The sequence below is a fragment of the Anabrus simplex genome, chromosome 7 (genome assembly GCF_040414725.1).
Source record: "Anabrus simplex isolate iqAnaSimp1 chromosome 7, ASM4041472v1, whole genome shotgun sequence".
Lineage (NCBI taxonomy): Eukaryota > Metazoa > Arthropoda > Insecta > Orthoptera > Tettigoniidae > Anabrus > Anabrus simplex.
In genome coordinates, this window is record NC_090271.1 from 171,595,923 (window position 1) to 171,619,892 (window position 23,970).

At 39.7% G+C, this 23,970-nt stretch overlaps 1 protein-coding gene across 1 annotated transcript in view; it reads right to left on the reverse strand.

Annotated features, from left to right (window-relative positions):
• Positions 1 to 19,025: 19,025 nt before the first annotated feature.
• LOC136877423 (uncharacterized) overlaps positions 19,026 to 23,970 on the reverse strand; it is a 105,441-nt gene continuing 100,496 nt past the window's right edge. The window contains exon 8 of the mRNA XM_067151445.2: positions 19,026 to 22,935. Within this exon, the coding sequence (XP_067007546.2) occupies positions 22,761 to 22,935 (175 nt within the window). The 3' untranslated portion in view covers positions 19,026 to 22,760. The remainder of the gene's footprint in view (positions 22,936 to 23,970) is intronic.

Sequence of the window (23,970 nt, forward strand, 5' to 3'; positions counted from 1 at the left end):
TTTATTGCTGCGATACAGGATAACACGGTAAGAACAGATTTATTTATTTATTTATCGTGTCAGAAGTACAAAGTAATAGAGACAAAAATTAAAAAAGGAAATTTTAAACATTGGTTGACCAAAAATTGGCCACGACAAGTGCATTTGGAGTTGCCCTCATTAGATCTTTAATGGTACAAGTGGCTGGAGAAAATGGACACAGTAGAAGATGCTCGTTAGTTTGTTTAGTACCACACTTGCAGTAAACTGTCTCCACAGGAAGGCCCCATTTCTGTAGGTTGGTCTTGCATCTCGTGGTACTGGAGCGTAATCGACTGAGAGCCTTCCATGTTGTCCACTTTTCAGAATGTCCAGGAGGAAGTTCTTCCTTTGGAACCATCCATTCTCTCAAATGTTGACATTTTTTCTGCCACATTGAGATTCTTGCTTGTTGTGGTGTTCCTTTAAGAGCTTCAGTGGTTGTCAAGAAGCTCTTTCTTGATTTCAACCTAGGATGTGCTGGTTGACAGGTATACAAAGGATGGGCTTCCATAGTCATAGCCTTGCTTTTCTCATGCCTAGCAGCAATCTCACGTCGGATTTCAGGTGGTGCTATACCAGCGAGACAGTGGAGTTTATCTATGGGAGTAGGTCTTAAACAACCTGTGATAATACAGTAGGTGTGATTTAGTGCTACATCTATGTTTTTGGCATGGCTGGACTTATGCCACACGGAGCATGCATACTCAGCAGTGGAGTAGCACAGTGCTAGTGCGCTTGTTCTCACAGTGCAAGGGTGAGCTCCCCAGGTGATGCCTCGAAGTTTCCGCACTATGTTGTTTCTGGCAGACACTTTTTGTTTCACATTTAGGCAATGTTTCTTATATGTAAGCGTACGGTCCAGAATCACTCCCAGATATTTTGGAGTCGAACAGTGTTGAAGAGGGATTCCTTCCCAGGTGATTTGTAAGGTTTTAGCTGCTTTTTTGTTATTGAGATGAAATACACAGCTATGAGTTTTGGCAGGATTTGGCTTCAAGTCATTTTCATTGTAGTAGTTGGTAAATTCTTTCAGAGCTTTGGATAAAGTCTGTTCTACCTTTTCAAAACAGTGGGCCTGAGAAGTGACTGCACAATCATCAGCATAGATAAAACTCTGGTTACATTCAGGTAGAGGCTGATCGTTAGTATAGATGTAGAATAACAGTGGTGCGAGCACACTGCCTTGCGGTAACCCATTCTCCTGTGTTCTCCATCTGCTTCTTTTTCCATGAAATTCCACAAAGAATCTTAAGTTTTGGGGAATATTTTTAATGTTGCACATTAGATGGAAGTCTTTGGTGATGTCATACAATTTTGTTAGAAGAAGCCAATGGTTGACTGTGTCATAAGCTGCAGAAAGATCAATGAAGACAGCGCCTGTAATGAGCCGATTCTCAAAGCCATCCTCAATATGCTGCATCAAGTATAATACCTGTGATGTGCTACTTTTTCCTTCTCGGAATCCAACTTGCTATGGTATAAGAGACGACTCCACCTTTCCTATCAGTCGCTCAAGAATGAGCCTCTCCAGGACCTTGTACAGGTGACAGAGCAAGGAAATAGGCCTATAGCTTTTGGGATCCAGCCGATCTTTGCCTGGTTTAGGGATAGCAATAACTCTAGCCTTCCGCCAGATTTTGGGAATCTTGCATTCTTGGACACAGATATTCATTAATTCCAGTAGCCAACGCCTCGTAACAGGACCAACATTTTTGATCTGCTCTACTCGAATGTCGTCTAGTCCAGCTGCTTTTCCCAATTTGCACTTCCTCAGTGTTTGGAACTGGTGGACATACTGCTTTGGTGCATGTATGCATAACGCTTTCACTAACAAAAAGGAGGTCTGGATTATAGCCTTGTCCCCATCTTCCACTGTTAAAAGAAGGAGAGAGTTTGCTATCATGGATGAGGGCAAGTTGAAAATTTTCAGCCCAAGAGAGAACTGTCTCACCATTCTTGTCCTCATGTGCATAACCCCATACATGACTGTGACTGTTGAAATCACCTATAACAATGGAGGCTTTACTTTTATCAAAATTGTGGGGTGGAATGAAGGAAAATTCTGCTGCAGGTGGTTTATAGACTGAGGTGATTACACAGTTACTTAGTTCAACGGTGATAATTTCAATATTGTTTTCATCTGACTGGCAAGCACTTCTGACTTCTAAATTCGGCTTCACAAAAACGGCACTTCCATATAGAGCATGTGGTCTTTCAGCGATCAGTTTCATGCCAGGAACGAATGGGCACTTCTGCTTCATATCTCTGTGTGTTTCCTGAACACATAGAACATCACACTGCTTGTCGCGACAAAGTTCATACAAAAGTTGTTCTTTACAAGATGTTATGCCTTCAATGTTAACAGAAATGACTGTTAAGGTTGGTTCTGAAAAGAACCGTTGTTGGATCTCATATTAAATAATTCTGTTACTTCTGGTGTGAGAGAATCAGCCATCTAGGAAGAGTCCTAGTCCGTTGCCCAGGAGACACCCGGATGTATAACAATATCGCATGCAAATACACCCTACTGGGAGGTTTCTCTCGTGTCTCCCGGTAAGAACAGATGTTCATCAGAAACATCCAAAATAAAATGTTAAAAAGGCACCGCATTAGAAAGCAGAGTCTCCAGTAAGCGAATACACGCAATAAATATACCATACAAGAATCAAGACGTACGGAAATTCCCGTCAGTTCGCAAACCAAAACTACTGTACTAATTTTAAATCAAAAGCCTCGCGGAAGTTATACAGAGCAATAATCCTGAGGTCTGAATAGTACAAGTGGACCGTGAAGTGTGAGAGTCTGTGTGTACCTTCACATTAATCTCCAGTAAGCATCTAATACTGTTGCATTCCAAGCATCAGGGAAACTTAGCCATTCCCAGGTCCTAATTCATTAATAATAAATAGGACAGCCTACACTGACTAAGACGAATACACGCAATAAATATACCATACAAGAATCAAGACGTTAAATATCATGAAAATGATACTTATGCGTACAAACTGAACACATTTGCATTGTTATTGAACTCCACAAATAGTTTGGATAGCTAGCCTATAAGTAACAGGCGTATTAAAACAACATTTAGAAATCTGGATAAGAAGACTTCAAAATACACTACTAATGATAGTAAATATACCGTATACCAAGTAGATAAACAAATTTAGAGAACACACTCCAGAAACAGAAAAACATTGTATACCCGTACATTAAATTGATAATCTTTAAAAAAAAAAAGAATATGTAGCTAACATTAGGCCTACTATAATGATCATGTTTGTAACTGGTGCTACTCTACCTCAATTCTAAATATCTCTAACAATGAAAAGAATACCTAGCTTAGCTGTGAGTTTTTCTGAGTTAAATTTACAGTCAAACCTCGGAATGCGAGTAACTTGGTCTACGAGTGTTTTGCAAGATGAGCCAACATTTTAAATAAAATGTAACTTGATAAGCGAGTGAGGTTCCGCAATACAAGCATCACGTGTGCCTACGTTTTCCCCTCCCTTGTTCGCTTGTTGAATGGATGAAGGAGATCTTTGGTCCTGTAGTGAAGAAATACCTTTCAGAAAATAATCTGTCACTCAAAGCCTTGCTGGTTATGGACAATGCTACTGCTCATCCTCCAGGCCTTGAGGACGACTTACTGGAGGAATTCAAGTTCGTTAAGTTCCTTCATCCCAACACTACTCCACTACTCCAGCCTATGGATCAGCAAGTCATTTCGAACTTCAAGAAGTTATACACCAAAGCACTATTTCAGCGATGCGTCGAAGTGACCAAAGGAACAAACCTTACCCTCCAAGAGTTTGGGAGAAATTATTTCCCCATCGTGAACTGCCTGAAGATCATCGGTAAAGCCTGGGTTGGTGTCACCAAGAGAACTCTCAATTCCGCTTGGGGAAAGTTGTGGCCTGACGTTGGTGACAATGAGCCGCCGATTGTCGATGAAATTGTGTCCTTAGGGAAGACTATGGGCCCGGAGGTGAATGATGTGGACATTCAAGAGCTGATGGAAGAACAAAGCCAGAAACTGACCACCAACAAAAGGTGGATCTACAGCACGAACAATACGAGGAGGTTATGGAGATCTCGTCCAGGGAAGAGAAGGAGGAAAAGTCAGAGGAATCTCTCACTTCAACTGAGATTCGGAAGAAGTGCAAAATGTGGGAAACGGTGCAAAATGTTGTAGAAAAACACCACCCGAATAAGGCTGTAGCAGTGCGAGCGATGAATCAGTTCAGTGACAATGCAATATCACATTTTCGTGAAATCGTCAAAAGAGGCAAAAGCAACAGTCATTGGACAGGTTCCTCTTTAAAGTTGCACGAAAAGAAAACAATTCCAGTGAGCCAACAGATAGCAGTGATTCCGTTAGTGAAATTCGTGCCACACAGCAACTTCTTATGTCGTCTTTCGTCTCCCTCACATCAACAATATCATGTCTTTGCAAGTATTCTATCAACAAATGTTCCGATATTTAAATAGAAAAGTGAATATTGTTTCTACTTTCCCCTAACCTAAAACTGAAATGGATTAAAACCTAACCTACAACAAGAATCTACTGAATGTCTAAGGAACTACTCAATGCAATATTTAAATATCACAAATCTTAATTACTACAAATGAACACCAATGACATGGATCCCCCAAACTTAACTAAATTTCAATAAGTATTAACTATGTTTTCACTACGATAACAGCAGACTACTCACTAGCACATCCAACAATCAATTTTTGGCTGGAACTGCAAGATCAAATATCAGCACACTCTCCAGAGGACTTCCTTATTCTCTCTGGTGACCTGAATGGGCATAATAGAAGCAAGCAAGAGGGTTACAACTGTCATGGAGGCAATGGTTTTGGCACAAGAAATTATGATGGTCAGCGAGTTCTTGACTTTGCTGAAGTTAATTATTTCGTTACTAATACATATTTCAAAAAATGTACCAGCCTTCACATATGCCAGTGGTAACCATAGGAGCCAGACAGACTTCATTCTTGTTCGGCAATGCATGTTCACAGCTGTAAAGGACGTGAAGGTCATACTATCCAACTGTTTTGCCCCTCAACATAAGTGCTCATCTTTAATATTAAGATCAGAAAACCTTCAAACAAGGGTCATCGTTTGATTGTCCTCGAACAGATCAAGCGATGGAATCTACAGAAATGCGAAGCAGCTCCTATCAATGACATCAAATTCCCCCCAGCCATTCCAGGGTCTGTTCATGCCAAATGATTCTGTTATCAAGGTTGCCAAGACAACCCTGGGTACAACGAAGGCAGGCCAACACAGAATAGACAAGCAGGCATGGTTATGAATTGAACAAATCCAGGAGAAAGTGAAGGGGAAGAAAAATGCCTATAAAAAAGTGGCATGCTAACAAAACCAAAGAGAGCAGCAAGATGAGCAGCTAGGAAGGCTGTTGCTGAAGCCGAAGCTGAGCACTACAAAGATTTATATGCAGAGTTAGACACTAAGGGAGGTGAGAAATGTGTCTATCAGCTGGCAAAAGCAAAAGATAAGGCAACACAAAACATTGACCACTTCATGTGCATTAACGAAAACGATGGGCACCGACTACAGAACAGAAACCATATCCTGGAAAGGTGGCAGCAGTACTTTGAATAACTTTCAAATGTAGAATTTCCACATTCACCAATTTCAGACCAGCAAGTCACAACACCTCCCGTTAAGTCGCCCATGCTGTAAGCACCAGGCCCAGATCTATCAAAGCTGAAAGAACTCTTTAATGATGCTGCTAAAAGGCTGGCTAGTCTCTTAAATGCCGTTGTGGATGAAGCTCATGCTCCTGATGATTGAGCAACAAACCAACAGTGCCCATATTTAAGAAAGGAGACCTAGCAGACTGTTCAAAAAATTGACCAGTCTGCCTCTGTGTCACATGATGAAAATCTTCGAGCAGGTTCTTGATTGGTGCCTGAGATACAACGTCACTATAGGCATCAACCAGTGTGGTTTTATAAAGATAGTAGTCAGTATTAACTCCACCATTGTCTGGTCCCAAGTCTGGAATGGGAAAGGAGGTGGGCTAGTTGGCTTGGCAACCAGCTCTAAAAACAGCTACTGCTGAGTGTCGAGTGGCGATAAATAACTCGACTCCCCATAGGGGCCAATGGTTTCGGGCGGATGAGCCCCTTTGGGTGGGGTGATGGTCCCCTTAGTGTAGGAAATGACACTGGAACCCATCATCTGTGACTTTGGCCTGACGGCAAAACGGATGGAGGAACCTCATTTTTGTGGTTCTCATCAGTCATGGAGGTGGATGAGGTCATGCCAAATGGACTGGCTGACTGGTACTAGAACCTGCATGTCGCATTTCAGACTGTCCAGGGAAGGTAAACTTACAGAGTTCAGCTCAGGCTACACAATCTTCTGGAAGGGAAAAGATGAGGTAGAACACCGCATTCATGGTGTGGGATTCGCTGTGAAGACCACATTGGTGAACGATTATCAACTAACTCCAACAGCAGTCAGCGAAAGAATTATGACTCTCTGAATCCCACTCTCTGATGCCAAATCTATGACACTCATCTCTGCATATGCTCCCCCCTTGGATGCTGATGTAGAAGCTAAAGACCAATTCTACAACTTGATGAGCACTACCATCACCAAAGTACCATCAACACACAAACTCTTACTACTTGGCAATTTCAACGCCATAGTTGGTAAAGATCACCAATTATGGGGCAATGTGATGGGAAAACGTTGACTTGGCAACTGTAATGCCAATGGTCTACTGCTCCTTGGTTTATGTGCTGAACATGAATTCTTCATTACTAATACTCAGCTTTGCCTGCCTAATCACTACAAGACCACTTAGATGCATCCTCGCTCAAAGCACTGACACATCCTTGATTATATCATCACCAGGCAATGTGAAAAAAGAAAAAAAATGTCCTTGTTACAAGGACCGCAAGAAACGTAGATGACTACTGGACAGATCATAAGCTCCTTTTTTGCTGGTTGAGAATCTCAATCTGTCGCAAACCAAAAAGATCCATCCACAACCTGCCCAGAAAGAAATTTGATACTTCTAAACTTCAAATTGAATCCATTGCTACAGATTATAGAAATGAAATCTCAAACAAACTGGCTAGTCATCCAGTCAACAGTGATAGTACAAATCAGGAATGGGCCACACATAAGAAGGTCATCACTGAGTCAGCTGAGGAAACAATTGGTTTTGTGATGAAAAAAAGACAGGACTGGTTTGATGAAAATAATGAAGAAATTACATGTCTGATCAATGCCAAACAGGAAGTCTATCTATCCTATCTTCAAGATCCATCTTCCAATGTGAAGAAATCACATTTCTTGGAACTTAAAGGAAAATGTCAGGCACAAATTAGGGAAATTAAGAATAACTGGTGGCAACAAAAAGCTGAAGAACTGCAAAGACTATCTGATGTCGTGACCTGCAAAACTTCTATGCTGGCATAAAGGAGATATATGGTCCAATTCGATTTTCATTGGGGTCATTAAAGACTGCTGACAACTCCATCATTTTAACTGATAATGGAGACATTTTAGAGTGTTGGAAGGAACATTTCTCTTCACTTCTAAATCGTGTCTCCAGTGTTGCTGAGGACTTTCTTTGTAATGTCCCTCAGCAGTCCCAACAACCATGGATGGCAGTTCCACCTATATACAGTACACTACAGAGACTTCACCAAAGCACTCAATCAACTAAAACCAAGAAAGGCTCCTGGTCCTGATAACATCCCTCGGGAACTGATATAAAATGGAAGTATACTCTTGAAGACTAGACTTTTCACACTCATCCTCTTGATTTGGGAAATTTGAGAAGTACCTGATGACTTGAAGAATGCTAATATCATCACTATCTTCAAGAAAGGCAATTGTAGTGTATGAGGCAACTACCGTGGTATATCGCTTTTGTCAATTGCAGGTAAAATTCTCACAAGAATTCTATTAAACCGGCTCAGAGTTATCTCAGAGAGGATATTGCTTGAGTTTCAATGTGGTCTCTGAAGCTTCAGAGGCACAACAGATATGATCTTCTGTGCTAGACAACTCCAGGAGAAATGCAGAGAACAACAGCAGCCTCTGTATTCAGTTTTCTATGATCTGGAAAAAGCCTTTGATTCAGTACCAAGATCTGCTATGTGGAAAGTATTGAGACATCTTAGATGTCCTGAACATTATGTGGAATTGGTTCAAGCTCTTCATGATGGCATGTCTTGACAGGATCTTCATGGTAACTCAGTATCAGATTCATTCCCAATCAGTCATGGATTGAAACAAGGCTGTGTGCTTGCTCCTACACTCTTTGCACTGTACACGGCTGCAATGCTGCATGAATCATCTGCAAACAACTTAGGCATGGAGATTAAATTTCAATTTGATGGAGGCCTTTTCAATCTGGCAAGACTTCGCTCAGAAAGACGTACTCTGGTTACCCGGGTGACAGAAGTGCAGTATGCCAATGACACCGCATCTCCTGCTCTAACACCTGCAGAACTACAACAGTCAGTCAACTACTTTAAAACTGCATGTGATCACTTTGGTCTTGCCATTAATGCGGAAAAAAAAAAACCAAAAAAAAAACCCCGAAGGTACTTGCACAACCTGCCCCAGGATTAACACTTCCTGAGTTCAGTATTTCCATCTTAGACACATCACTGGAACAGGTTGATCACTTTTCATATCTTGGAAGCATCTTGTCTAAATGGTGCACCCGTGAGCAAGACGTTGATAAAAGAATTGGGGTTGCTCATGCAGCATTCAGATGGTTAATGCGCAGAGTCTTCATGAATAACGACCTAAAATTGCATACCAAACTCATGGTGTACAAAGCTGTTGTCATTTCCATGCTGCTGTATGGCTGTGAAACTTGGACACTATTGCTGTGATATCAAAATACTTGAGTGCTTCCACCAACAGAAAATGAGATTCATCTTGAATATGAAATGAAATGGCATATGTCGTTTAGTGCCGGGAGTGTCCGAGGACAAGTTTGGCTCGCCAGATGCAGGTCTTTTGATTGGACTCCCGTAGGCGACCTGCGCATTGCGATGAGGATGAAATAATGCTGAAGACGGCACATACACCCAGCCCCCGTGCCAGCGAAATTAACCAATTACGGTTAAAATTCCCGACCCTGCCGGGAATCGAACCTGGGACCCCTGTGACCAAAGGCCAGCATGCTAACCATTTAGCCATGGAGCCAGACATCTTGCATATTAAGTGGGAGGACTATGTGACCAACACGACATTTCTCAACAAAGCGCAGCTAAATAGCAATGAGGCAACAATCATCGCTCATCAACTGAGATCGGTTAGGCCATGTTCACCGCATGGGTGATACCAGGCTTCCCCGCCAAATTCTTTATGGTGAACTTTGCTCCAGCAGTAGACCTCTTAAGCGTTTTAAGGACCAGCTGAAACACATCATGAAGACAACTGGTATAGATATACAGACATGGGAAGAATGTGCTGTGGACCGCTCACTGTGGTGGAATATTACATCCACTGCTGTCGCCTTGTTTGAAAGAGAATGCCGCAGACATCAAGAGGCCAAGCGACAAGCAAGAAAACTCTGTTAATTACAACCTCGCCCTACTCCATCCATTCAGTGTGATTTGTGTGGGCGTATGTTTTATGCAAGGATTGGTCTGTTTAGTCATCGTAAACACATCCATAAAATGAGTTGAACTGGTCAATGTCTGCAGGAAAAAGTTATATATACTTGGATCGAGTTACAGCCAACGTCAGTATTTCTGATGCAATCTTCATAGCATGCATGCTTGTGGAGGAACTCGGAGAAAAGAATAAGCCATTACAATGGGCATTTCTCAACCAAGATAAAGCATTTGATCATGTTCTGTATCAGCTCATCTGGTACGCACTGCACAACCATGGTGTTATAATCATTATAAAATATCAAAGCCATTTTGACAGTGCTGATATAATTATTTTATTATTATTATTGATATATACAGTCGTATCAGCACACACGACTGTATATATCAATAATAATAATAAAACAACCATGGTGTGCCAGAGCTGCTTATTGCCTGGGTCCAGATGCTATATGAGAATACTTGTAGCAGAGTAAGGTGCACTGCTGGCTTCTCTGGGTGCTGTCCTATGAGAGTAGCACATCAGGGATCAACTCTGTCACTGTTGCTCTTCATACTTCTTATGGGTACTATCTCATGTGACCTGCATTAGAGTGTTACTTGGACCATACTGTATGCCGATGGCAAGCTACTTGCAGCTACAACAAAAGAGGAACTGCAGGGCTGTGTTCAAATATGGAGTGAATGCCTACGCCAATATGGTCTGTGTCTAAATGTTAAGAAGACTGGGTATCTGGAAACTAACCCAAGCACATCCACCATCATAACCAAGACCTAGTGAAAACCAACTGCTTCTAACATTTAGGATTCCGCCTGCGAAGTGAAAGTGGCATTGATCAGGAAGTTTGGGCTAGAGTGAATGCAGCATGGTTTAGATGGAGGGGAGTAACAGAAGTACTGTGTGATAATTGTGTGCCGGTCCACCTCAAATCAAAGGTGACTCTAGGTCATCCAGTGGCTTTCTATGGGGCCGAGAGCTGGCCAGTCACTAAAAGTGCCCAGTGCCCTCTGCACACCATGGAGATGCACATGTTAAGTTGATCTCTTGGAGTTTCACTCCTTGATCATGTAAGCAACAACACGATCTGCAGAAGATGGGAGTTTTTCCCATTCAAGAAAAAAATGTGAGAAGGGTGTCTGAGATGGTAGAGTCACATGCCGAAAGCAGCAAATTATACTATCACTCGTGATGCATACAACTTCATTGTCAATGGTAAGCACCCATGTGGAAAGTCGAGATGATGACAAGATACCCTAACTGCAGACATGATTGCTCAGCTGACGCCGAACATTGCGCCTGATCGTTTAAAATGGCATTTGTTGATCCAAAAAGTGGACCCTGTACCTGCAGGAAAAAGCTAAATAAAGAGGAGAAAAAGAAGAAGCTATGCGACCCTAATTACACGACCAGTTCACTTAGCGGAAAGATCCGCACTATCAACACATTCCAAATAATAACGGTCCAGTTCTTCCTTATAGCTGTCAATTTCACAGCCTGGATTTCTTTTCAAAACATCACAGTTTTGTTTGCAATTCATTCACTCTATTCATACAGCTTGTCTTCTGGTGGAGAAATACAGAGAGGAAAACAAACCTCTACACCTAGCCTTTTTGGACATAGAAAAGGCTTTTTTCCGGATACCACATAAGCTTATTTGGAAAGCCCTCCAATCACATAATGTTCCAGAAGCCTATGTCCGATGGACCCAACTTTCCTATGACAAAATCACCACTGTGGTTCGCTGTCTGGTAGGGATCTTATCCTCATTTTCTATCAATGTTGGGATTCATCAGGGTTCAGCACTGTCACCTCTGCAATTTATCCTATGTATGGACAGTCACAGCTGACATCCGGACGCCATACCCATGGACCATCATATATGCTGACGATATGTTCCTTGTGGATCAGTCCCGAAGGAATCTGGAAAATCTGCAAATTTGAAGAGGCCATTTAGGAGAATATGGCTTGCGCCTTGACATCGCTAAAACCGAGTATGTGCAATGTGGCTTTTAGACTGCTGATATTATTTGCATTGATGAGCTAGACCTAGTTAAAGCCAACCAATTTAAATACCTTGGATAACTCATCACCTTGACCGTAGGAAGTGAAGGATGGTATGTTTAAATGTGGAACCTGCATCAATGCGGGACTGAATGCTAGTAAAGAAGACACAGTTTTGTTACCAAATGGTGTCCAAGGTTTCCAGCAACATACTTGAATTTATGTTGCACTCTCTCCAACATCTCCAGATAATCACTCTACTGCAAGTCACGGGACCCTAGCTTCTTAATCAATTCTGTACGATTTTGAATTGAGTGGTGATGATTGCCAGATCCCTTTGGACTGTTTAACTGTTGAATTTGGTCTGGTTAATATGCATGGAATTTTTTTAAAAGTACAGAACATTCAAGAAAATACAACTTTTCGATCATGTAAAGTATGTTTTCAATTCACGTGTGCTCTCCCCACTGCTATGTCACCTTGCGCAAGCATATAGTTTCCTGGCAGAATCACAACATCAGGTTCATGTGAGTGGTCCTCTGAGTTTTTAGAACCAAAACTGCTAGCCAGAAGCAGGACTCTAAACAGGATAAGAGTCAATCAAGGAAGATGCGGCTATACTCTTTATAAATAGGGCTGGCAGAAGCCTTCTGGGTGTGATTGTGGAGCTACCTCACAGACCATCCACCACGTAATTGCCGAGTGTCCACAGAGAGCATTTCAAGGTCCTTTGGAGGACATACACAACGCAACTGAGGAGGACTTAAAATGGATCAATGGACTTGATTTGGAACTATAGGCTTCTGCTTGTATATATTGTGTACTTATTTATATAATCTATCTGTGCACATTATACGATAAATAAATAAATAATAACCAAAATTTTCAGTGTCAAATTTTTATAGCTTATAGAAATAACAAGAAACCCTATTATCGTTAAGTACGAACTACATTCCTTCTAAAAGTGTAATATATCTGGCAATTACAACACAGTAAATAAGAGACTAATTATACACTATAATTACAGTTCCTCTTAATAATAATGTTATTGGCTTTACGTCCCACTAACTACTTTTTTTTACGGTTTTCGGAGATGACGAGGTGCCGGAATTTAGTCCCGCAGGAGTTCTGTCACATGCAAGTAAATCTACCGACACGAGGCTCACATATTTGAGCACCTACAAATACCACTGGACTGAGCCAGGATCGAACCTACCATGTTGGAGTCATAAGGCCAGCGCCTCAACCCATCCTAGCAACTCATCTTGGCACTGTTACTCTTGCCTCACTTGAATTGAAATTTTGCCCTCCTGTTTTTCATTGAAGCAAGATGTTGGTAATATTGTGGGTGATCTAGTATGGAATGGAAAATAAATTACCCAGCAAGTTGGTCGTGCAGTTAGGGTCGCGTAGCTGTGAGCTTGCATTCGAGGGATAGTGGGTTAGAACACCACTGTTGGAAGCCCTAAAGGTGGTTTTCCGTGGTTTTCCATTTTCACACCAGGCATATGCTGTGGTTGTGCCTTAATTAAAGCCATGGTCGCTTCCTTGCAACTCCTAGCCCTTTCCTATTCCATCGTCGCCATAAGACATATCTGCATTGGTGGAACATAAAACAAAAATTATAAATTTAAAAAATGAAAATAAAATTACCTTCGTGAGAGGAGAGAAAGCAGGAATGAAGTAATCTCCGCAGAGTAGCGCAATCTAACGGGGACATTTAGAACTGTTTCTCGATAGGAGACTTGCTAGTCTCGTGCAACTCCCTCAGACCGATACTGGCAAGCATGCTACGTGATGCTATACAGGCTTAGGTATGTCCCTGCTGAAGTACATCATGCCTTGCTGTCCGCTAGGGAGTTGCCATAGGAAAGCAAACCCTCCGAGTTTGATTCAAAGCCAGCAGCGTTTATTGGTCTGTTACAGAGCATTAGTGCAGCAAACAATCAAAGATAGTAGATTTTAACATGTTTTAGAATGTATGTTAGGTTTACTAAACTAGAACATTAGAAGACAAAACAACAAATGAAGTGTAAAATTATTGGGAGTTGTGCAACACTGCAACAATACCACACACCACCCCTGCTTAAAGGACATTTGGAGAAAAGATTATGAATCGTGATAGGTTATATGAAGAGATCTGTAACCTTTATTTACCATTCCGTTAATGTGATTACCCCAATGAAAATTTTTTCCTTATATTAACAGCCAGGTACTTAACATGATCCACATGAGGCACTTCCACTCCATAAACACAGTAATTAAAATTGAGAGGACTTTTCCTCTTGGTAAAACTTACATCCTGACTTTACACCCAATGTACAACCATATGATTATCTGCTGTCCATCTCACAACATTGTCAAAGCCTTTTTGTAGTTGCTCACAATCCTGTAACTTATTAATTACTCTATAATACAGCATAACATCATCCACAGAAAGCTGTATCTGTGATTCCAGTTCTTTACTCATATCATTCAAATATATAAAAAAACAAAGGTCCAATAATACTGCCTTGCAGAGCTCCTCTATTTATCATTACATAATCACATAATGCTTGGCCTACTGTACACTGCACAACTAATTGTACAAAAGCAGCTTCATTGTTTGTATTAGTTTAATATCATTCATATTTTGATTTTCATGGGTTTGAATTCAAATATAAGAGCTTGTAACATACCTACTGTTCTTTTTTCTTTTTCAAAACTTAGAAGGGGGTCAGTGAAATTTTTTTTTTCAAGAGATCTTCAGACTGGAAGGTTCTGAGAACCACTGAAGTAATAGAGTAGAAGCCTGAAGTAACACAGTCTAATATATCATGGATTTGGATTTAACACAGTGAATATGCCCCCACAAAAATGTTGTTTGAGTCATCAGTCCATATACCGGTATGATACAGCTCTCTGTGCCACCCTATCCTGCGCTAACCGTTTCATTTCTACGTAACTGCTTCATCCTACATCTGCTCTAATCTGCCTGCCATATTCATACCTTGGTCTACCCCTACTGTTCTTACCGCCTACACTTCCCTCAAAAACCAACTGCACAAGTCCTGGGTGTCTTAAGATATGTCGTATCATTCTATTTCCTCTTCAGGTCAAATTTAGCCAAATCGATCTTCCCTCACCAATTCGATTCAGTATCTCTTCATTAGTGATTCGACCTACCCATCTGACCTTCAGTATTCTTCTGCATCACCACATTTCAAAAGCTTCTATTCTATTTCTTTCTGAGCTAGTTATCGTCCATGTTTCACTTCCATACAATGCCACGCTCCACACGAAAGTCTTCAAAAACATCTTTCTAATTCCGATATCAATGTTTGAAGTGAGCAAATTTCTTTTCTTAAGAAAGCTCTTCCTTGTTTGTGCTAGTCTGCATTTTATGTCCTCCTTACTTCTGCCATCGTTAGTTACTTTACTACCCAAGTAACAATATTCATCTACTTCCTTTAAGACTTCGTTTCCTAATCTAATATTTCCTACATCATCTGCCTTCGTTCGACTGCACTCCATTACTTTTGTTTTGGACTTATTTATTTTCATCTTGTACTCCTTACTCAAGACTTCATCCATACCATTCAGCAACTTCGAGATCTTCTGCAGTCTCAGATAAAATAACAATATCATCGGCAAATCTCAAGGTTTTGATTTCCTCTCCTTGGACTGCGATTCCCTTTCCAAATTTCTCTTTGATTTCCTTTACTGCCTGTTCTATTTAAACATTGAAAAGGAGAGGGGACAAACTTCAGCCTTGCCTCACACCTTTCTGGATTGCTGCTTCTTTTTCAAAGCCCTCGATTCTTATCACTGCAGACTGATTTTTATACAGGTTGTAGATAATTCTTCGTTCTCGGTATCTGATCCCTATCATCTTAAGAATCATAAATAGCTTGTTCCAATCAACATTATCAAATGCCTTTTCTAGATCTACGAATGCCATGTACGTGGGCTTGTCCTTCTTGATTCGATCCTCTAAGATCAGACGTAAATTCAGGATTGCTTCACGTGTTCCTACATTTCTTCTGAAGCCAAACTGATCTTCTCCCAACTCAGCCTCAACTTGTTTTTCCATTCTTCTGTAAATAATACGTGTTAAAATTTTGCAGGCATGAGATACTAAACTAATGGTGCGGTAGTTTTCACACCTGTCAGCACCGGCTTTCTTGGGAATAGGTATAACAACATTCTGACGACAATCGGATGGGACATTTCCTGTCTCATACATCTCACACACTAAATGGAATAACCTTGCCATGCTGGTTTCTCCTAAGGCAGTCGGTAATTCAGAGGGAATGTCATCAATTCCAGGTGCCTTGTTCCTATTTAGGTCGCTCACAGCTCTGTCAAACTCTGACCTTAAAATTGGGTCTCCCATTTCATCAGCATTAACAGCCTCCTCTTGTTCCAGAACCAAATTATCTAAATCTTTACCTTGATAGAACTGTTGGATATGTTCCTGCCATCTTTCTGCTTTGTCTTCTTTCCCTAGAAGTGGCTTTCCATCTGAGCTCTTAATATTCATACACCTAGATTTCCTTTCTCCTAAGGTTTCCTTGATTTTCCTGTATGCAGCATCTACCTTTCCTAGGACTATACAACCTTCGACATCCTTGCACTTCTCCTTCAGCCATTCTTCCTTAGCTACCCTGCACTTTCTATCCACTTGATTCTTTAATCCCCTGTATTATTTTCTGCCCTCTTCATTTCTAGCATTCTTGTATTTTCATCGTTCATCAATCAGGTCTAGTATCTCCTGAGTTATCCACTGATTCTTAGTTGATCTTTTCTTCCTTCCTAACATTTCTTCAGCAGCCCTACTGACTTCGTTTTTCATGACTACCCACTCTTCCTCTATTGTGTTTCCTTCAGCCTTTCATTTAGGAAAACCATTCCCAGGACGGCCGCGGTGGGATTCGAACCCACGCTCTTCTGAATGCAACGCACTACTAATTCACTGATGGTGAATTCGAAAATGAATTCTGCGCTCCATCAGAAGAACTAATGACTCGTGGAGATGCAGCAATGCAGCTGGACAAACTTATGGTGTATTTAGAATCCTAGACTGACACCACACAGCAGAAATATTGTTAGTAAAAAGTCTTTGTTATCGTGCTGCGCACTAACGCTATACAAATGTAAAACAGAAAAAATTCACACATTATTTTAGTGCATAAAACAGTTGTAAATTAGTGATGGGCAGTCTGAGACGAGGTCTTGAGATTTCTCAAGTCTAACGCAGGTACTATTTTTCGTGAGAAATTTCGAGAGATCTCGAGAGCGATGTCCCCGGATTGTGCAGCAAGCAGTGTGTCGTAGGCCTACAGGTAGTCGGAGCTGAATGTTGTTTGTGCCGAGTATGCTACCCAACCATGGGCCTTCTCAATTTCGTAAATACGTGTCAACAAGCGACTCGGACGTTCATTTCTACCGAGGTCTATTTTGACGCAGTATAACATAATTATATAGGATACGCATTCTGGCATTGCATGCACTGGTAGGTATACGAATGAGTGGTTTAAGTACAGAACCTGACAGCTACTGTAGGTACACGTACTTGGATACTAGAAGCGTGCATTATTCGAACTTGAGACGAGGCAAGATGCGTCTTGCTGCATATGCAACCACCATTATGGACGAGTGGAATGTGTAATCTAAAATGCTTCAGTTTACTCCAAAATTTCAGCTGGTAGGTGTACATCACTATCAGACCCCCAAATTGAATAACATATGACCACTGCTTGTGTTTACCATTATTTTGGTGACAAAGGAACTAATTCCTTACAATGTTATAGAGCAATCGCGTCATAATTAGGTACTTCGATATATGACTGTGCAATGTGAAATTAGCCAACGGCGTAGCCGTGTTGAAACACCAGATCTCTTGAAATCTCCAAAGTTAAGCAACATTGGGCGTGGTCAAGATGTGGATGGGTTGCCACACACTGTTGGTGGGTGGGGTAAGGGAATGGAGGAGCGGAAAGGAACTAGCCACCCTACCGTACGTAAACTCCGGCTCAGGCACACTTCTGTGGAGGTTCGGACCTGCCTTCGGGCAGAATATACCTTTACCTTACCTTAATGTGAAATTGTGTCTAGTTGTATACGACAACTTGAAGACGATGTCCGAAATGCAACGTAAGTCGTGGATGTCGATTATTTTGAAGAGATGTCACAGCACAGCCCACTGTGTTGCTTATTCAAAAGAAGTAAAATATGTCGGCAGAAATACTTCTGGGATGATCCGATACTTAAAAACACATGATATAAATGAAGAGGAATAGTCGCAGAACATCTCCAGGCCGGTCTGAATCACAAGAAGCTACCCTGTTGACAACGATTGTGAGGCATCCAGGTAGGTTTACATCCTAATAATAGTTATTAACAAATTATACGGGTTATTCAGCTAAGAAGTCTACCTGACATAACTTGTGAACAGTTTAGGATACTGGCATTCCGTCTTCACTTTCGTTAATGGCATTAAGGAGCACATAGTTCAACATGCAGTGCCTTCCTGGCTGTTGACAAAATTCATCATCACACACGTTGCCATATGAGAACTGCTGATGACAACTATCAATTTTACACTTGTAGTTTACTGTGACGTCGCACAGCTCGCAGCACACGAGAATCGGTCTCGAGAGCGTTGCCCATCACCCCTGCTGAAAGAATTGGAGGAAAGTCGGGGATTTTAGATTACACGTTCCACTCATGTGTAATGGGGGTTGCATATGTAGCAAAGCACATCTTCCCCGCCTCACGTTCGAATAATGCACGCCTCTAGTATCCAAGTAGGTGTACATCCTAGCTACAGTTAGGCCTATTCACAAATTGTGCATGGTTATTCAGCTGAGATGGCCACCCGTAATAAGTCGTGAACAGTTTAAGATACTGATATTCTGTTTTCACTTTCGTTAATGGTATTAAGAAGTTCATAGTTGAACACGCAGTACTTTTCCAAGCTTTTGACAAAATGTATTGGCACACACGTTTTCATATGGGAACATTATTTCACGCCATAACTGCCAATGATATACTATCAAGTTTACAGTCGTAGTTACTGGTACGTCGCATAGCTTGCACTACAGGAGGATTGGTCTCGAGAGCGTTGCCCATCACTATTGTAAATGTAAGAAAAATGTTCTTTTATTTCTTTGTACAATTGAAAAAAGGGTATTACTGTGCAACTTAAGTTAACAGATTATATACCATGTACTGTATTTGGTTCTTTTAGTTTTCCAGATTATCTGGATATTTGATAATCCGGATCAGTTCTGGTCCCACCTAATCTGGATAAACGGGGTTCTTGTGTAGTTGGAAAGGGATGCAGTTCCTGGAGTCCAAGAACTATCAATATATTAGGATTAACATAGAGTACAGAACAAAACAAAATTTATATTTTCATTAAACATTCTATAACAAATTTCCTGCCCAATTCTCAAATATTGATGGCAGAAAGTACACAATATTTCAGTATGCAAGGAATGATACATAATAATACAGGAAAATGCACTTGCTAATATCACTAACTCTGTCTGAAAAATGAGTTTAGTTATTACTAGATTTGCATATGACATTACATTCTCTATACCTGCCAGTCTCCATTCTACTTTTAAATGACACATCTGATTCAGGCTGAAAAATGTTTTCATAAATGTGACCAGTCATACTGATCTATATCGAAGCAGCTAAAAGAGCAGCCCAAGACAGATTCATTTAGAGAAGACTCATTGTAGGACAAACAAATTGCAAGACTGAATGCACGATTATGATGACGATGATGACGATCTGATTCTGCACCAAGAAAATATAAGGAATACTCATTTTAAGATCAACCTACAAGAAAATGAAATGTCCATTTTCACATAAAACTTAATGCAGTGTATCTTATATTTCTCCAACAAAATTGAAGTAAATATCATGACAGTATATATATACTGTATATGCATGTGCAGTTTATAAACTGAGATGACTAATATATTACTAATAAGAAATAATATTACATACTATCCACTTCATTCCGTATCGATATTGTAATCAAGATAACAATTAAGTAAAAGGTTCCACCTGATCGATACTTTTTATTACTTAGCCTTCGGCTAACAACATAACAACAAATGACAACACACCTTCACTTCCCGTTCCCCCTCCAAACCAAGCCAGCAAAACGTCCTTGTCACACAGCTACTACACAAGGTTGAGGACGACAGAGACAGATACAAACACGTAAACATCGGAACAAGAACAAACTGGACAGGGGTAAGTTTAAATAAGCTATTTTCATAGTATAAGTAACTCCTTTAGGAACCACATTTTCAGGTATTCTCAATTAACAAACACATTTCTCTAGCGGTTACAGGTAGTAAACCAAACTTCCCGACTTAATGATTCCAAATAAAATTCGTACAACGAATAATTGGATAGGGGTAAGTTTTTAATCTTTACAATTTCATTTTTAAAATGCAAAACATTTCTTTAAGCAACATACCCTCAAATAATTTTAATTAATAGTAACTTTTCCTGCCGGTTACAGGTCGTATGCCAATCAATTAATTAATCATTAATCTAATCAAAATATGCATATTATTTAGCCTATTCTAAATTTAACACATGCTGATCAGATTTTGAATTGTAATGCAGTGTGTATGTCAACAGTATACAGTTAGTAAACAAGAATTAGTTTCTGATACAGCCAGTTTATTCTATCAGATGACAAAAGCTACTGTATGTAGTAAAATCTGCATAATTCAAAATTGAAAATACTGACATACAGTCTGTAGTACAATTTCTTACAGAACAATGCTTTCTGAATATCATTTACACTATTCTGAGCTGAATTTTAAATTTTTCATAATTTTGCTTAATTTTAACTGCTCAACAATTTATACATTAAAGAAGGTAACTGATAAGTACCAGAAGACATTTCTTACTGTGATGGTGGCGATTGATTCTATACACTAATTTACTGAAAAATCAAAAAATCACTTTTCAAAAAAAAAAAATTCATACGTCTGGCTCCTTGGCTGAATGGTCAGCGTTGAGGCCTTCAGTTCAGAGGGTCCCGATTCGATTCCTGGCGGGGTCGGAGATTTTAATTGTGCTTGATTAATTCTTCTGGCTCAAGGACTGGGTATCTGTGCTAGTACCAATATTCTCCTCTTGATATTAAGACAACACACCACAGTAACAACCATAACAGAAATACGCAAGGGTTAGTGTCAGGATGGGCCTTCAGTTGTAAAACAGGGCCAAATCCACATGTGTAACACAGTTTGCACCTGTGTCCCCACAAGTATGAGAAATAGTAGTAGAAAAAGATTCATGGAGAAAAAGTAGTAGAAAAAGATTTATGATTATATATCAGATTAAAATTAATTTACAACAAAACCAAGTAGAAGTCATGCATAAATATTTCCAAGTTATTCTGTAAAACAAAAATTCTTAAAATCTATGTGCTATAAATTCAGCCACAAAAGGACCTTCATTATCTAAAGTATGCCATCCTTGCCCACATAAGTCACAGATGACTCCACAAAGTACAATACTAGAAACAACACAGTTCACTCATGGAGAGCTCATTTTCAAAAATTGTACGGCAACTTATTTTATCATATCTTCGAACACTTTCACAAATATGAAGACATTTTATTGAATCAAATATGTACATAATGAAAAAATGCACTTAAATAACAATGTTCGGATTAACTTAGCTTTCAATGTGAAAAAATTTCAGCCTGTCTGACCTAAAACAAGTACCTTAAAGCAATCATTTGAGTGACAGTGCAGTGTTAAAGTTATGGTCATATATGTCTCCACAATCATTCCTGCACACTCATATCCTGGAAGGAATTCTAGCACAATAAAATCAATATATATATATATCTCCCCATGTAGTTTAATTTGTTTAAAGGGATGTGTTGTTTTATTTAATGGTATTGAAAATGCAGTTGCCTTTTGTATTACATACTGGTGAAGCTACCAAAATGAGTTACAAATATTGCCATTAAGCAAGATAAACTAATTATTTTCAATATATTACAAGAGTGATCGTGCAATCTTAATCAAATTATAATCATGATCATATGTGACTGTGCAATTATAATACATGGGTATATTCCGATCCTAAAAGGAATTTCATAGCCTAATATTTTAACAATTTCTTTGAAAACAGAAAAAAAAACCTATCCACTCTTTCTTTCTTTCTTTCTTTCTTTCTTTCTTTCTTTCTTTCTTTCTTCATACATACCATTTTCATATAACAGAAAACTTAAAAACAGATGTTTTCTCTTCTTACTGATCTATAATTATTTACTTCATTATCACTCTTATTTGACCTATCCTTGTGCAAGAACACAATTGACTTCACATTAACAATCACTTAATTTCATAGCAATATATGTTATCATGAAGTTCATTATTGTTTTCAAAATAAACATGTTCTTTAACTGTAATTTATTTTTGAAGATTTAGGAGATTCTACTATTTTCTTTTTTTTTTCCCCTTATGGTATACAAAAGAATACACAGGGTTTTCATCCTTGAGAGATATTATATGAATATCATACACACTACAGATTCTGGTTTATATTCACAGTCCATGTTAATATTGTATTACTCATAAAAAAAACAACAACAGAGAAGACTATTAATGAAACAATTAACAGAAACATGATAAAAATAAGAAAATATATATGGGACAAAAATTGAAATATATATAACTGGTTACCAGATTAACTTGCGCAATTTCTTTTTCTTGGAAAAGTTTTATCACAAAATATCACAATTTTACACGGAAAAGTAGTCTTAAGCATAAAATCACTGATATTAACTATGTATTTCTCAATAATGATACACTTCTACACTTCCCAAGCATACTACGTGCAACAACAGCGGCCTTATTAACCACTCAAATCCCACCGGTGATGAAAATGTGTATTAAAATACCATGTACTTGAATGAGCGGCTAACTCTCACCACAGCATAGTGAAATTGGGATCCCATTTACTGGCAACATGTTCACGAGATCATGAGAAAAAGTTCCTAGATATTTTATTTATTGATAAGAGAAAGTACTGTACTTCAGTTCCACACATAATACTGACATACAATCATTACTCATCCATATTATCGTATTTTCTTCTTGCAGGACATGAAGAATGTGGTTCTTTATATTCTCTTGAGCGATTGAACACATTCATTATGCCTTCCCGCAATCTTTCGTGGAAAGTTTTATACTCCATATCGTTTGCTTGACCAAAATCAAAATCAGCAACCTCCACAGTATACCTGAAAATAAAAAATAAAGTATGTACTATAGAGTAACTATCTATTCTTGCTAGAGGTTTGACACTATACTAACACAAATGGGTTCTTTGTCATGGTGAGTAGGAAAGAACTGGGACTGGGAAGAGAGCAGCCATAGCACAACAATGCAAGGGCGCATGCAGCAGGAGTGGTGTCGGATTTCTTTGAATGCTGGGGGTGGGAAGTGATCTAGCACCCCATACTCTTCAAATTATAAGTCCCTGTGACTCTGACCTAGCCCCTAAGATGAAGGAATCACTGTTTGGGATTCACTTCTGAACAGCTGGCAATCTGACCACTCTCTTCGCACCATCCAGAGATTATGCTGTGCCGACGGTATCCAAATTTTTGCACATCACTGGGAACATGTATGCAATGCTTGTGACAACAGCGAAGGCCTGTAAAACCAAGAACCTTGTACATATGCTATGCATCTAGAAAATAAATAGTTGCCACTACTATAAAGCAACTTACGTAATTTTGTTGGTTAAACACCAAACGTGTCACTAGAGATCTTTTATATACTGACATTGTACAACATTGAGTATCGAATGGACTTTTCTCCATCCTCCTCCTGGTGCTGCTGCACATGACCATATCACCACAGTTGCCTTTCCTGAATTTTCTTCCTCAGGCATGCTACATTTACTGTTCCTCTAATGTGTTCATTTCTTATTTTGTCTTCTCTAGTGACTCCACACATCCAGCATAACATCCACATTTCTGCTAATTCCAACTTCTTTTCCTGGGCCTTAGTAATGGGCCAAGTTTGGGATCTTTGAGATCCACGAGAAATCACTATGTTATGGCGATGATGTGCGGACAAAATTGTGGCTGGACAACATGAAGCTGGCATCTCAGTGTGAACCCGATTAGTGTGCCTGAAACAGTCTATGGGCAGAGGTAGGGTTACCTGACGTCCGTATTTACCAGGACATGCCCTTATTTTTAGCGTCTGTCTTGGCATCCGTATTTATTTTTTAATTATTTGTTGATTGTCCGTATTTTCGTCTAATA